This window comes from Thalassophryne amazonica, chromosome 4 (assembly GCF_902500255.1).
Source record: "Thalassophryne amazonica chromosome 4, fThaAma1.1, whole genome shotgun sequence".
NCBI classification, from domain to species: Eukaryota; Metazoa; Chordata; class Actinopteri; order Batrachoidiformes; family Batrachoididae; genus Thalassophryne; species Thalassophryne amazonica.
This window is the reverse complement of record NC_047106.1, coordinates 85,149,169-85,165,935: the sequence shown is the minus strand read 5'-3', so window position 1 is coordinate 85,165,935 and position 16,767 is coordinate 85,149,169. Positions and strand designations below refer to the sequence as shown.

The following is a 16,767-nucleotide window of genomic DNA, read 5'->3' as shown; positions in this document are numbered from 1 at the left end:
TACTCACTAGATGAAAGATCGGGGCGATCCGCTCATTAGCTGGCTGTTGCCAGAGCACCGCCATCTTGGTTAGCGTCTAAAAACCAGAAATGTATAGAAATCGATGGGCATGATCAATGTTTTCACGAGAGTTTCAAAGTCACGTCAAAGTCAGAGTCGGCTTTATTGTCAATTCTTCACATGTACTAGACATACAAGGAATCGAAATTTCGTTTCTCACCTTCCCTCGGTGATGACAGGACAAGACATTTCGACAGTAAGGACAGGTATTTAGTTATTTACAGTGTAGTGTCTGAAGTAATAGTAAAAGTGGAAAGTGCAGTAGTGCAAACCATTCAGTATTTGGAGCAGCAGCAGATTTTTGTTGAGACACTGTGCAAGTGGTGTGGTGATAAAATGAATCAGTGCAGGACATTGGTCATGGGCAACAGATATATATATATACACACACACACACAGTAGTGTTCAGAATAATAGTAGTGCTATGTGACTAAAAGGATTAATCCAGGTTTTGAGTATATTTCTTATTGTTACATGGGAAACAAGGTACCAGTAGATTCAGTAGATTCTCACAAATCCAACAAGACCAAGAATTCATGATATGCACACTCTTAAGGCTATGAAATTGGGCTATTAGTAAAACAAAGGAGAAAAGGGGGTGTTCACAATAATAGTAGCATCTGCTATTAATGCTACAAACTCAAAACTGTTATGTTCAAACTGCTTTTTTAGCAATCCTGTGAATCACTAAACTAGTATTTAGTTGTATAACCACAGTTTTTCATGGTTTCTTCACATCTGCGAGGCATTCATTTTGTTGGTCTGGAACCAAGATTTTGCTCATTTACTTGTGTGCTTGGGGTCATTGTCTTGTTGAAGCACCCATTTCAAGGGCATGTCCTCTTCAGCATAAGGCAGCATGACCTCTTCAGGTATTTTGACATATCCAAACTGATCCATGATACCTGGTATGCGATATAGGCCTAACACCATAGTAGGAGAAACATGCCCATATCATGATGCTTGCACCACCATGCTTCACTGTCTTCACTGTGAAGACTTTTTAATCAAACTATGCTGTTCTTCTGAACAATGTCTTGAACGTCCCATTTTCCTCAGGCTTTCAAAGAGAAAAGCATGTTCAACAGGTGCTGGCTTCATCCTTACATAGGGAACACCTGATTCACACCTGTTTGGTGTGAATCAGATAATGATTCAGATAATGATAATGAAGATAAACCATGGAATACTATTAAGTAAACTGCAGAAATATGGAATCAGAGGTCTGGCATATGAATGGATAGCTAGTTATTTACAAGGCAGATTTCAGTATGTTCAATTCAATAATACAAATTCTGAACTCAGGGATGTCACATGTGGGGTGCCGCAGGGCTCAGTGCTGGGTCCTTTGTTGTTTATAATCTATATAAATGATATAAGTTGGGTGTCGAGTTCACTGAGATGTGTCCTTTTTGCGGATGATACAACTGTGTTCTGTAGCGGTGAAAATCTTGAACAGCTTCTGGACATAGTGGAGAAAGAACTGGAAAAATTTAAGGTTTGGTTTGACGCTAATAAGTTGTCACTCAACCTTGGGAAAACTAAATGTATTATATTTGGAAATAAACAGGCACCCAAATGTAAAAATTTAACTATAAACAATAAGGAAATTGAGTTAGTAACAGAGAATAAATTTTGAGGTGTTATAATTGATAATAAACTTAGCTGGAAACCACATATAAATTATGTGAAATCAAAATTGTCAAAAACTATAGCCATTTTGTATAAAGCCGCAAGAAGGGTTGCTTACTTTATATCATTCTCTGATGGTACCATATATGACATATTGTGTTGAGTCATGGGGAAACACTTACAAATCAAATACCAATCCAATATTCCTTTTGCAAAAACGAGCCATACGAATCATCTGCAATAAACAATATCGTGAACCAACTCATTCTCTATTTGTGTCTTTAAATTTATTAAAATTCATTGATTTGGTCGATTACATTACAATTCAAACTTTATTTCGAGCGAAAAACCAAGCCTTACCGAGACATGTCCAGAGTCTGTTCCGATTGAGGGAATCCAGATATAGTTTAAGAGGTTGTGCAATTTTTATGAAACCACCAGTGAGGAAATGGAACAAATGTTCAACAGAGGTTAGAATGAGTAGTACCTTAGTGAGATTTAAGAAACTACTCAAAAAGAACATTATGTCTAAGTATCATAAAGAAGCAAATATAATTTGATTTATATGGAATGTTCAATTTATAAGTGGGACTTATTGCACGTATATTTGAATGTGTGGGTATGTATATGCGTATGTAGATATATAGATATGGGTAGGTGTATATGTATATAAGTGACTGTGTATATGTATGTATATATTTATGTTTGTAAAGTATATACGTATGTATATAGGTATATGTGGCACAGCCCAAGCAGAGGGTCACCCCCAAGAGCCTGGTCTGCTTGAGGTTTCTTCCTTATAGGGAGTTTTTCCTCACCACAGTTGCCTAGTGCTTGCTCTGGGGGTTGGTAAGGTTAGTCCTTACTGGCGTAAAGTGCCTTGATTCGACTTTATGATCTGGTACTATATAAATATAATTATAAGTGAATAGTATATTGATGTGTATGTCTGTGTGTCGACATGTAGTAGTGAATTTATATTTATGTAAATATGACTGATTAGAATTGTTGGACTTGTACTAGCAGGGGTGGGCGCTAATAAGCTTTGCTTCAGCCCACACCCTTTCGGACTCACTAGTTGTCTGTGTTTGTTTGTGGAATTGTTCTTTTTTTTTTTATTTGAATATTTTGTGTGCCGAATTAAAAAACTTTGTCACTTTGTCAAAAACTTTGTCACTTTGTTCCACAAAATTGAAGAACTGACTGACTGAATGCCACACTACTATTATTGTGAACACCCCCTTTTCTACTTTTTTACTCATAGCCCAATTTCATAGCCTTAAGAGTGTGCATATCATGAATGCTTGGTCTTGTTGGATTGGTGAGAACCTACTGAATCTACTGGTACCTTGCTTCCCATGTAACAATAAGAAATATACTCAAAACCTGGATTAATCTTTTTAGTCACATAGCACTACTATTATTCTGAACACTACTGTGTGTATATATATATATATATATCACCATAAATCTGCATTTTATGTGCTATTACTGTGCTGATACATTTATTCAAACTCGGCGCCACATTTGTGCTGCCAATATTTGTCAAAACAAATACAGAAGAGGCTCAGCCTATTTATATATTAGACTTGAATGAATTTGTTGGTCCCAAGCCCAGATGTTGTGAAGAATTGACCTGGAGTTATGACTTTTGTTTTATATTATCCCTGCCACTAAAGTCATTATCTTGATCAAAATAGAAAATTATACCATATACATGTCTGCCATGACACTAAATACAGATCCTGAATTAATTTCATTATAAAATTAAGATAAAGATGGGAAATAAATTAGTCAGGGGTGAAAGTAGGCGCTTCGCACTCTCGCATCATATTAAAGATATTAATTAAAGACAGCTCTTAACCCACCTGCAGTGCCACTTTTACACAGCGCTCAAATAAAATAAAACGAAACAGTCACGCCAGTCAGTTTTGTTGGTACTGAAGTTTTCCCCTGTTAACTCCAATCGCATGTGCTCCACTTCAGCGGGATCTGAAAGCAGTACTTTGGAATATGGAGTATATCATAGAGAAATTACTCTTTCGTGTATATTATTATTTTAGAATATACAATGCCAAAGCGACTGTCATGTCACTCACCAAATTGAGAGAAAAAACGAGATGAGATGAGCTATACTTTATTGATCTCACAGTGGAGAAATTACATTTACACTCCAGTTACCTCAGACAGCAATTAGTCCACAATTATTACTTGTTTACCGTAATAATGGCACACATCAGAATTAAAGACAGCTCATACACATTTGACATTGTTTATGTGCACTAAATTTGAAGAAGTCCGTTATCCGAATTGAGGCAAGTGGGTGAAGGTCGCACAGCAACCCTGAGTTGCGCCACCATCAGCTTGGGGGGGGACCAGCTGCAGCTAAAACCACGCCGCCCCCGCAGAAGGGAAAGGGTGACGTGAGCAGAAGCGGAGTGGGGAGTGTGTGATGGGGTGTAGGAGGGGGGTGGGGAAAGGAAGTGGAGCATGTTTCAGTCCTATGAAAAACAGTTTATTGTCTTTGTGGGTTGAGATAAGAAGGAGCCATTCTTCTGGAGGAAAACAGTTGGGCAATTTGTCCTGCCGTGTTGTGGTTTGAGCAGTGAAAAACACTTTTTACAGTTCCACTTGAACAAACCAAATCCCAATTATAAATTAAGAATATTCCCAATTATGAATTAAAAATATTCCCCAGCCTCCAAAATCGTCAACTTCATCTGCAAGGCACGCATCTGCTCCAAGATGTCATCCAACTTGCGTCTAAGTTCAAGAGTCATTGTAGTCTGAGAATGCAATGCCTTGCCTGCCTCGTTAATCATGACGGACAAGCGAGGGGCCGTGGTTCTTGATGCCGGCATCTTGCCAATTTTCCGATAGATCAGGGCAGCACATAAGCCAGAGAGTACCAGCCTTGCTACCATAAAACCAAATATAAATAAATCCTCAGCGTCCTCAATGGAGAAAGGCGCCAAGCATGCAATACGCCAAGACCCCCAGGAGTCGAGGACATAGCCTGCAGGATGCTTTCCATCTGTGCAGGTAGGATCCCCCGGTCCTGACCTTCTTGTAGAAAAGATGGTGTCAATAGTGTTCAGAGACCAGCTGATCAATTCCATGGTTAAACCAGTAGTAGTCCAATAGATCCAGAATCCAATATAATTTGAGGAATTCACAGTCTGGTCAAGTAGGGACTTGAAGGTTAAAGCAGAGAGCAGACATAAGGGAGAGTGGAGGAGATGCGACCGCCCTCTTCGGAGTCCCAAGCTGAAAAGAAGTCCATCACCTTTCAGAAAATGTGTGCTGACACAACCTAAATGGAGATTTATTTTTTTTCCTTGATGATGTAATCTAGGGAAGTAACACCTCAGTGAGTGAAAGTCCCCCAGCTAAATGTTCTTTACGCTCACTGAGTCTACCTCACAAACATCAGCTCTGGAAAAACAAACATGTCGACAGAAAGAGCATAGCATGTCAGCCACTCTCTTGTTGGCTGTGCAGCAGAACAGGAAGTTTGTTTGTTTGTTTGTTTACCCCTATACAGTAGTGTTCTGAATAATAGTAGTGCTATGTGACTAAAAAGATTAATCCAGGTTTTGAGTATATTTCTTATTGTTACATGGGAAACAAGGTACCAGTAGATTCAGTAGATTCTCACAAATCCAACAAGACCAAGCATTCATGATATGCACACTCTTAAGGCTATGAAATTGGGCTATTAGTAAAAAAAAAAAAGTAGAAAAGGGGGTGTTCACGGCCAGCGATCACCTTAGTATTTCTTCTGTTTTTCTTGTTGATTAATGCTGGCAAATTATACAGTATTTTTTGTCTTTCTGATGCCTGATTCTGTTTTTTCTCTGTTTAAGGTGCAGCTCCATCCAGAGATGGGAGTTGTGTTTGTGTTGGCAACCCTCCTGTCCTGTGCACCAACAGCAATTCTTGTATATTCGTCCGTGAATTGTTCTGTGATTTATTTCTGTAATTTATGTTTGTAGCATGGCCCAAACAGAGGGTCACCCCTTTGAGTCTAGTCTGCTTGAGGTTTGTTCCTCAGAGGGAGTTTTTCCTTACCGCTGTTGCTCTGGGGGTTGGTCAGGTTAGACCTTACCTGTGTGAAGCGCCTTGAGGCAACTCTGTTGTGATTTGGCGCTATATAAAGGAAAATAAATTGAAATTCACAATAATGGTAGCATCTGCTGTTAATGCTACAAACTCAAAACTGTTATGTTCAAACTGCTTTTTTAGCAATCCTGTGAATCACTAAACTTGTATTTAGTTGTATAAGCACAGTTTTTCATGATTTCTTCATATCTGCGAGGCATTAATTTTGTTGGTTTGGAACCAAGATTTTGCTCGTTTACTAGTGTGCTTGGGGTCATTGTCTTGTTGAAACACCCATTTCAAGTCATGTCCTCTTCAGCATAAGGCAACATGACCTCTTCAAGTATTTTGACATATCCAAACTGATCCATGATACCTGGTATGCGATATATAGGCCCAACACCATAGTAGGAGAAACATGCCCATATCATAATGCTTGCACCACCACGCTTCACTGTCTTCACTGTGAACTGTGGCTTGAATTCAGAGTTTGGGGGTCGTCTCACAAACTGTCTGCAGCCCTTGGTCCCAAAAAGAACAATTTTACTCTCATCAGTCCACAAAATATTCCTCCATTTCTCTTTAGGCCAGTTGATGTGTTCTTTGGCGAATTGTAACCTCTTCTGCACGTCTTTTATTTAACAGAGGGACTTTGCGGGGGATTCTTGCAAATAAATTAGCTTCACACAGGCATCTTCTAACTGTCACAGCACTTACAGGTAACTCCAGACTGTCTTTGATCATCCTGGAGCTGATCAGTGGGTGAGCCTTTGCCATTCTGGTTATTCTTCTATCTATTTTGATGGTTGTTGTCCGTTTTCTTCCACGGGTCTCTGTTTTTTTTTTGTCCATTTTAAAGCATTGGAGATCATTGTAGATGAACAGCCTATAATTTTTTTGCACCTGTGTATACGTTTTCCCCTCTCCAATCAACTTTTTAATCAAACTACGTTGTTCTTCTGAACAATGTCTTGAACGTCCCATTTTCCTCAGGCTTTCAAAGAGAAAAGCATGTTCAACAGGTGCTGGCTTCATCTTAAATAGGGGACACCTGATTCACACCTGTTTGTTCCACAGAATTGACGAACTCACTGACTGAATGCCACACTACTATTATTAAGATCTGAAAATCAAGTGAATCAATTTCATTTTTGAAAGAAATGTACCCGCAACAACTCCTATAGCGTTGTATGTGTGTGCCAACCATTTCAGTTCTGACTGCTTTCTCAATGAGGACCAGCAGGATATGCTACATTTCTGAAGATTAAGCATCCATTGGTACCGACTGTCTGTGACCCATCTTCAAACTCGGGCGCTGTAAGCTTGACCATTTTATGTTAAAGTTGCCATTTGCACAAACTTGCCCAAATATTATGTTTGTCGGACTGCCCATTTCAATAAAATGTTTGATTTCCTCACTAATAAAGAATAAATCACCTGTCTCTGTCTAGTTTTTTTTCCTATCATTTTATCATTTAATAAATGTGTTCCTTGTCAGCTGATATCTGCTGCAGCAAAAAAAACACGCATGGTCAGTTTTAAATATTAAGCACATGGACAAAAATTTAGCATTTGCACAGTGTTGTAATAAAATGTAAAACTTTGGCTGTCATGGAAGTTTAAAGAAAATCTCCTACCTGTTTAAATCGAGGCAACTCTGCAGTTACATAATCTATGTGTTGCTGTCTGTGATGCCTGTTTCTTAAGATAAAAAAAAAAATCCAGAATTTTCCCCTCAGTCTCTCACTGAAAACAGCGGAACATCCAGTCTGATGTTGACTGTCAACACTTGAAGCCAGTTTTCATTGTGTTCTCATCTAGAAGTGCTGCATGTGCTCTGTGTTCCACTCTTTCACTCTCAAAACACCAAACAAACATTCAGGCAGCAGAAAAGATCCATCTGAACTCCTCTCAAAATTCTGAACATGCACAAAACTTAATGACGAACTTTGCGGACATGAGCTTATTTTGGTGTATGAAAAATTACTTTTGTCAGGCAAAAATGAACACAAACATAGTCTCACATAGCTCCTTCACCGTGTGACTGTCGCAAAGCTAGCCACGTTACCACACAACCCTTCCTGTTTCTTACATGGGTCTTTCACAATAAGAGCACTGGATGAATGCATGGCGTTACCACAGGTCCGACACAGAAGAGGAGTAAAACATCATGAAAACAATTTTTTGCTTTTTACAATGTGTTGGAGGTCACAGAATTAGTTTAACGTTTTTTTTAACTTTAATTTAAAGTGATAATTTAATTTTGGGTGGGAGTTTAGCCAACTTTCTTCAAAAAAAGGGGTGGGCTGAAGCTTGGCCGTGGGCCCTCCGACGCACCTGCTGACTCACCAAGGAAGAGGTTAATTAGCAATAAAGTGTGTTGGTGATGACTGATCATGACCATATGTGCATTGATAGACTTACAATCAGGAATACTTTGATGTCGTGTTGCTGAACGGCACATTAAATAACATGCAACATAAGGTTAGCTGCAGGTGCCGTTTTGATGAAAATCTTTCATCAATTGCCTCTTAGGCAAGTCTCCTATTGCTGATTTTTGGCTCCAGTTGATGTTCATAGTCCAAATATGAGGTAATCGGCCCCAATAGCCCACAACTGTTGGCAGCAATCCTGTGTTAACAGAGTGGAACCGACCACCACCGACTGCAAGTGGCATTGAACGCAGCACCGTGTGCTCACTGTGTGCATATGTGCTAATGTTTGTGGTATAACAGCATATTTCAAAGCTAAAATGTATTTTTTAACATCTGAAAATATGGCCATATCTTTCATGGGAGCATGGATTCCAGAGATTTAAAGAGGTCAGCCAACAGTAAGTCTTTGAGCTGTACTCACTGCACAAATGATACAGCCTGCATTGTATTTTAATTTCTTATATTGTAGCTTGGCATCATCAAAATAACAGATGCTCAGTCCATATTCAGTGGGCATTATTTATTAGAAGAAGCACTGATGAAGTAATAACAAAGCCATCTGTACAAATAACAGTGTGGGCAGTCCAGTACAACAGATGGTCCATAAGGCCTATGTGCAAACCTCCACGGTGCTTTTGCCAGAGCAGTGAGCTGTGTACTTAGTAAGGTGCCACTGTGCCAATTTAATTTTACAAATGGAAATGACATTTTATCACGTCAAAATTTTCAGTAAAACAAATAGGACTTTTCATGTGTAGATAATACATTGATTGGTCAAAATTTGATTTACATAACAGTATGCAACAAGCACACAGTATGTACACTGCAAGTGCTTTTATAGATGGCTGTATCACTTTTTGCAGAGATGAGATGAACTCCCAGATGTGTTAGCTAGCTAAGGAGTGAGCTAACTAAACAGGTACCTTACCTAGTATGGAATCATTTAGCAAATCAAGCAGTATTAGAAGTAGTGTAAAACTGTAGGGGATACCCTTTACAGCACTACATCACATTTAATCCACTGGAGCAAGACCTCTCCATAGACTAACACCTGATTGGGTACTTCATCATGTTTTGTCAGCTGTAGAGATACCCTATTCAGAGCTGCATCCAAGTTTCTCTTCTGGAAAGGGCAGTTTTGTAGGGACGGCACAGAGGGTGTTATAGGAGCTAATGCCAGTTGCAAGGGCACCCACAGGGAACTTCAAGACTGCTGGAAGAGCATCTTGAATCACATCATGCCCCCCTCCACCCCCAAGGAAAAGGGGCAGTCATCAAGACATGATATAATATTGTCTTGCTATATAGGGCATATTATCATAATTTATTTATTGCCATCACAGCACTAACTCCAGCCACCAGTAGGGAATTCCTCTCATTTCTGCCACTCTCAAGTGCACTTCAGTGATATTTTTTCAACTATGGGTGCACCCATTGCCAACCTCCTGAGTCTAACAGTGGTTGGAAGCAAGCACACCAACTAAGATTGCGGCACAGCACTTGGATCCAAACTTTGCCCACCCCATCCATACAACACTGGAGCTGTTTCAAATTTGTTGTGACTAACAATTTGTCCCCAAGAGGGAAGTGAGTTCTTACAGCATGACTGTGTGACCAGATTGTCTACTGAATTCACACATAAACACACAGATGTGTATCGGATTAAAAATGCCATAATTATGTTCTTGGTACACTCCAGTCACGCTGAATGCCCCCCCCCCCCTTTGTTGTCTGCAGGTTTCAGAAGCATGTGCACACATATAGAATCCTCCCAGACGAAGAGAACTTTTTGGCTGTACAGGTACAGGCGCACAGACACACACAGTGTGCTGTGAGGGTGTGTGTGTGTAAAAAATAAAATGGTATTTTTCAGTAACAGGTGGAAGGCATTGGTGCTTTTGTTGGCCATGAACTCTCTCCCTCTCTCTCTTGCCTTGCCTCTCTCTGTCTCTCTCTCCAGCACACAGCAGCCTCTTTGTGTGTTGTCCACAGCAGCTGTGCCACAAGCACACAGTGTGTCTGAAACTCCAGACTCCCTGTTGCTTCATCACAAGCATCTGTCTGCCTGCTGGCTTTTTTTAAAGGGTCTGTGGTGTAACGTTAAAGGGGGTTCTAAACTTTTTCAGCCTTGCAAGGGTCAGCTTTTACTTCCTCAAACTGAATGTCGACAGTTTTCCTAAACAGTTCTTCCTTGTTTGGATTATATTTAGTCTAGTGGGTTACATTTGCTTACACAGCATTAACATGTGGAACAATAGGAGCCGTCAAATATTTCAGGAACATGACTGCTGTTTGCCAGGAAGTTTAGTTTGTAATCATGAAGAAAATAACTTTCCTTTTTTGTCTTGCACCTTTTCTTTCTGTTTCAGACATCTCAGGGCGTGCAGCCTAAGCGGTTTAAAACTTTACCAGAGTTGGTGTCGTTATACCTCCAGCCCAGCCAAGGACTGGTCACCACCCTGCTGTACCCTGTGGAGAGAGAGGAAACCGCTGTCACTGATGACAGGGACTATTCTGGTATCTCAACAAAAATCCAACCATTACAAGTTTTCCAAATATATTCTATCTTGGTTACTGTTGTTGTTTGCATTATGCTGTACATTTAATAATGTCTAGTGAGTACTTTTATTGCTTTAAATAATTTTGAGTCAACCCAGGAATAGCAAAATGTTTTTTTCCCTCAGATGACTCCACATCACATGTTCATATGTGCTGTGTATGTGCTGTGCTGAAACCTACTTTTCCTTGACAGTTTTCAACTGATGATTGTGGTATCTGCAGTTGTTTACAAATTAGTGGGTTTTTCGTTGTCCCTTGAAAGTTATGTCAGACCTCATTCAGTATTTTGTCAATTTTAATTGACAAAAAAAATGACAAATGACAGCATCTAATAAACCATCACTCGTCACAGATTTACAATCATCGTAGGCAGTGTCGCTGTTCAGCAAACATCCAATCTAGGAAATCTTGCACTAATTGACAGAAAATGTCCATTTTTGTAGATAATTAGTCAGTCTCATTGTGCTGCCAGTGGCAGTAAAGTCCAAGTAATTGAGGATAGCAGTTCACACATGTGGAATGGTACGCTCATTGGTTAGTATTTCTGAAGAAATCTAGTATGGCATCTTAAGGACATGTTTGGGAGTTGTTTGTTGCCTTATGAATTACTGGATTAAATGGATGAGGTAGATTAGTTTGACTGTTAGACACTACGGCACACTTACATTACATAACCATCCAACTGTTAAGTGTATGCGGAAAAACATTGTAAAAATAATCGCAGCCTTTGTGGTTTGCTAATCACATTAGTTTAAATTGCAATTTTGGTTAGAATTTGTTAAAGCCACATCTATAAGATGCTTTTGCAAAAGGCATTGACACACACCACATGCATGATGGTGGCATCATTGGTGTGAGGGTGTGTGCCTTTTTGCTGTCACTCCCATGGTTGCTGGCTGTGGTCCTCAACCACTGTTTTTTGTCAATGAGCTAGGAAGACATGCTTTATATGGGGAAGTGGAGTGAAGTAATTTCCAGAAATTCTCATTATTTTGTCACTTTGACATGCGCCATAACCGAAGTATACAAATCCATGCAGGCAGCTCTTTTATCTTCTGTAAAAGAATGTATAGCAATTACCTCAACTTGTATTAGTATTGCGAAAATAAACATTTCTGTAAAAGTTTTCTGCTGTTTATGTCTGGCATGGAAGCATGTAAAAATGCATTTGGAAAGCACACCTTGCCACGATCTGTTTTTCCAAATTTCACCACCGTGGCTGTTTGTCTCTTTTCATTTCATGCCCTTCTTCTCCTCACAATCACTGTTTATCCTCTCCAACCTATGCGGCTCTGTGACACAGAGATGGTACCACTGTGGCACACCATGCAAAACAATCGCTGTATTTTAGAGTAAATGGAGGCATAGAGCCTATTTTGAACAAGGTCAGGATATGCTCTGTGATTGATTTTCAGCTTGCGACACATTACAGGCAACCATTTTTCTCCACAGTGACAGTCAAGTGGATGTGGTGCAAACGCCTTCAACAGTTTGTTGTGAACCCATGGCCGGGTGGTCAAAACCCTCTGTGTGATTGGGCCAAAACTGATCTTTTCCTTTTTCACAGCGCAACACAAGATTTTTATGTTTTAGTACTAGACCAATTTGGCAACAAAACTGAGTCACCACAGTTGATGCAGCTGTGTTTCCACATTCATGGGCTCCACTCAGTGAACCGCATACATGATTATATCTCCATATGCACTTTGACATACGTACTTAGTGGTGGCTTCCCTTTTATATTACTTCTCTCTTTTTCTGTGATTGGTAGATGGAGAAGATGAGAAGCCACCACTTCCACCACGCTCTGCCTCCACCTCAACTCCTCCTGGACCAGAGACACCCACAGACAGGTATGACTGCTGAGGGCTTATTTCAGTGTTTGTACTTGATGTAAACGTGCTGTTTGTGCTGAGACATATTACCAAAAGTTACACATGTTCAACAAACAAAATAAACGAATCACGATAGTGTATTTGTAACTCTGAGGCTCATTGTTACGTATTCATAGTTCAGTCCAGCCATCAAATGATGACTCTACACCCTTGGGAGTGGAATACCTCCAAAAGTCCATTTACATATACATGAATGGTAAGAAATACAGTACAAAAGGGGCCTTTATTGTCATTCAGTGTTTCAACATTTTCCATAATGCCCCTGGCGGCCGCCTGCACTTCCCAGAATGCACTGCGGTGCCAGCAGAGTTCCGCTGTCTCATAGCACATGTAAACAGTGGCAAACCGAGGATATGGATGGTGTTAATTTAGCAAGTTCATGAGCGATTATTATGGTTATATGCTCTCCCAAGTTGAGAGGGTTATCTAGAGGAGGTGTCGCACCTCTGATGGACGTCTGCTGTGCCCCAGTGTTGTCTGATTGTCCAGACTTCACGAGATGTGTTTACACTGTGAGTGCTGAACTCCTGACACCAGAACTCTGCTGAAACTGACCTCTCGTGTGAGTCACGGCCCGCCAGACGGTGAGATTCATAACTGTGAGTCACGAATTGTCCATACGTACGGTGCATTTGGAAAGTATTCACAGCGCTTCACTTTTTCCATATTTTATGTTTCATCAGAGACATAAATGGATGAAATTATTTTTTTCCTCAAAATTGTGCACACGATAATGACATTATGAAAAAAAAATTGAGATTTTTGCAAATTTATTGTAAATTTCAAAAATAAAAAATCACATGTACAGTGAGGAAAAGAAGTATTTGAATACCCTGCGATTTTGCAAGTTCTCCCACTTAGAAATCATCGAGGGGTCTGACATTTTCATCTTAGGTGCATGTCCACTGTGAGAGACATAATCTAAAAAAAAATCCGGAAATCACAATGTATGGTTTTTTTTAATAATTTATTTGTATGTTACTGCTGCAAAATAAGTATTTGAACCCCTACCAACCAGCAAGAATTCTGGCTCTCACAGACCTGTTAGTTCTTCTTTAAGAAGCCCTTCTATTCTGCACTTTTTACCTGTATTGATTGCACCTGTTTGAACTTGTTACCTGTATAAAAGACACCTGTTCACACACTCAATCAATCACACTCCAACCTGTCCAGCATAGCCAAGACCAAAGAGCTGTCTAAGGACACGAGGGACAAAACTGTAGACCTGCACAAGGCTGGGATGGACTACAGGACAACAGGCAAGCAGCTTGGTAAAAGACAACAACTGTTATGATTATTTATTAGAAAGTGGAAGAAACACAAGATGACTGTCAATCTCCCTCGGTCTGGGATTCCATGCAAGATCTCACTTTGTGGGGTAAGGAGGAACTACACAGGAGGACCTGGTCAATGACCTGAAGAGAGCTGGGACCACAGTCACAAAGATTACATGAGTAACACATGATGCTGTCATGGTTTAAAATTCTGCAGGGCAGCAAGGTCCCCCTGCTCAAGCCAGCACATGTCCAGACCCGTTTGAAGGTCACTAGTGACCATCTGGATGATCCAGAGGAGGCATGGGAGAAGGTCATGTGGTCAGATGAGACCAGAATAGAGCTTTTTGGGATCAACTTACCATGTTTAGAGGATGAGAACAACCCCAAGAAAACCATCCCAACCATGAAGCATGGGGGTGGAAACATACTTTGGGGGTGCTCTTCTGCAAAGGGGACAGGACGACTGCACCGTATTGAAGGGAGGGTAGATGGGGTCATGTATTGCGAGATTTTGGCAAACAACCTCCTTTCCTTGGTAAGAGCATTGAAGATGGGTCATGACTGGGTCTTCCAGCATGACAATGACCCCAAACACACAGCCGGGGCAACTAAGGAGGGGCTCCATAAGAAGCATTTCAAGGTCCTGGAGTGGCCTGGCCAGTCTCCAGACCTGACGTCAATAGAAATCTTTGGAGGGAGCTGAAACTCCAAACCTGAACGATCTAGAAAAGATCTGTATGGAGGAGTGGACCAAAATCCCTGCTACAGTGTGTGCAAACCTGGTGAAATACTACAGGAAACATTTGACCTCTGTAATCGCAAACAAAGGCTACTGTACCAAATATTAACATTGATTTTCACAGGTGTTCAAATACTTATTTGCAGCAGTAACATACAGATAAATTATTTAAAAAAAATCATACATTATGATTTCTGGATTTATTTTTTTTTTAGATTATGTCTCTCACAGTGGACATGCACCTAAGTTGAAAATTTCAGACCCCTCCATGATTTCTAAGTGGGAGAACTTGCAAAATCACAGGGTGTTGAAATACTTATTTTCCTCACTGTACATAAGTATTCACAGCCTTTGTCATGAAGCTCAGAATTGAGCTCAGGTGCATCCTGTTTCCACTTGAGATGTTTCTACAACTTCATTGGAGTCCACTTGGGATACCTTCAGTGGATTGGACATGATTTCGAAAGGGGCACACCTGTCTACATATAACATCCAACAGTTGACAGTGCATCTCAGAGCACAAACCAAGCATGAAGTCAAAGGAATTGCCTGTAGACCTCCGAGACAGGATTGTCTCGAGGCACAAATCTGGGGAAGAGTACAGAAACATTTCTGCTACTTTGAAGGTCCCATTGAGCACAGTGGTCACCATCATCTGTAAATGAAAGAAGTTCAGATCCACCAGGGCTCTTCCTAGAGCTGGCCGCCCGTCTAAACTGAGCATTCAGGGAGAAGGACCTTTGTTGGGGAGGTGACCAAGAACCCTGTGGTCATTCTGTCAGAGCTCCAGCATTCCTCTGTGGAGAGACGAGAACGTTCCAGAAGGACAACCATTTCTGCAGCAATCCACCAATCAAGCCTGTATGGTAGAGTGGCCAGAGAGAAGCCACTCCTTAGTAAAAGGCACATGGCAGACTGCCTGGAGTTTGCCAAAAGGCAACTGACTCAGGCCATGAGAAACAAAATTCTCTGCTCTGATGAGACAAAGACTGAATTCTTTGGCATGAATGCCAGATGTCATGTTTGGAAGCAACCAGGTACCATCTCTGCAGTGAAGCCTGGTGGTGGCAATATCATGCTGTGGGAATGTTTTTCAGCAGCAGGAACTAGGAGACTAGTCAGGATTGAGGGAAAGTTGAATGCAGCAATGTACAGAGACATCCTGGATGAAAACCTGCTCCAGAGTGCTCTTGACCTCAGACTGGGGTGACTGTTCATCTTTCAACAGGACAGTGACCCTAAGTACACAGCCAAGATATCAGATGAGTGGCTTCAGGACAACTCTGTGAATGTCCTTGAGTGGCCCAGCCAGAATCCAGACCTGAATCTAATTGAACATCTCTGGAGAGACCTGAAAATGGCTGTGCACAGATGGTTCCCATCACGCCTGATGGGAAACAAAGAGAAATGTGCAAAACTGCCCAGCGTTAAGTGCGGCAAGCTTGTGGCATCATATTCAAGAAGACTTGAGACTGTAATTGCTGCCAAAGGTGCATCAACATAGTGTTGAGCAGCGGGTGTGGATACTTGTGTACGTGGCATTTCATAGTTTTATTTATTTATTTGTTTGTTTGTTTTTAAATAAATTTGCAAAAAAAAAACCAAAAAAAAACTTTTCATGTTGTCATTATGGGGTGTTGTGAGTAGAATTTTGAGAGGAAAAAAAATGAATTTACTCCATGTTTGTATAAGGCTGTAACATAACAAAATGTGGAAAAAGTGAAGCGCTGTGAATACTTTCCAGATGCATCATAGCACTTTGAACAGTCAGCCCATTCAGCGATGACCTTCTGTGGCTTACCCTCCTTGTGGAGGGTGTTAGTGACTGTCTTCTATACAATTGTCAAATCAGCAGTCTTCCCGATGACTGTGGCTGTGTGAAATGAACCAGACTGTGAGGTTATACTGCATAAATAGTGACTTGAAATGAAATATTCTAATATTTTGAGAAGCTTTTACTTTTTTCTTTTTTTGAGCTGTATGTCATAATTATTAAAATAAAGTTAAGAAAATGCTTGAAACATTGTAGTTTATATGTAATGAGTCTGACATATGTAATATTTTTCCTT

The 16,767-nt window shown here is 40.4% G+C and overlaps 1 protein-coding gene across 1 annotated transcript in view; it reads left to right on the top strand.

The window, feature by feature from the left end:
* The window catches only part of inppl1a (inositol polyphosphate phosphatase-like 1a), a 184,714-nt gene that overhangs the window by 101,562 nt on the left and 66,385 nt on the right, over positions 1-16,767 (top strand). The window contains exons 2-4 of the mRNA XM_034168192.1: positions 9,966-10,029; positions 10,598-10,745; positions 12,559-12,640. Of these exons, the coding sequence (XP_034024083.1) occupies positions 9,966-10,029; positions 10,598-10,745; positions 12,559-12,640 (294 nt within the window). The remainder of the gene's footprint in view (positions 1-9,965; positions 10,030-10,597; positions 10,746-12,558; positions 12,641-16,767) is intronic.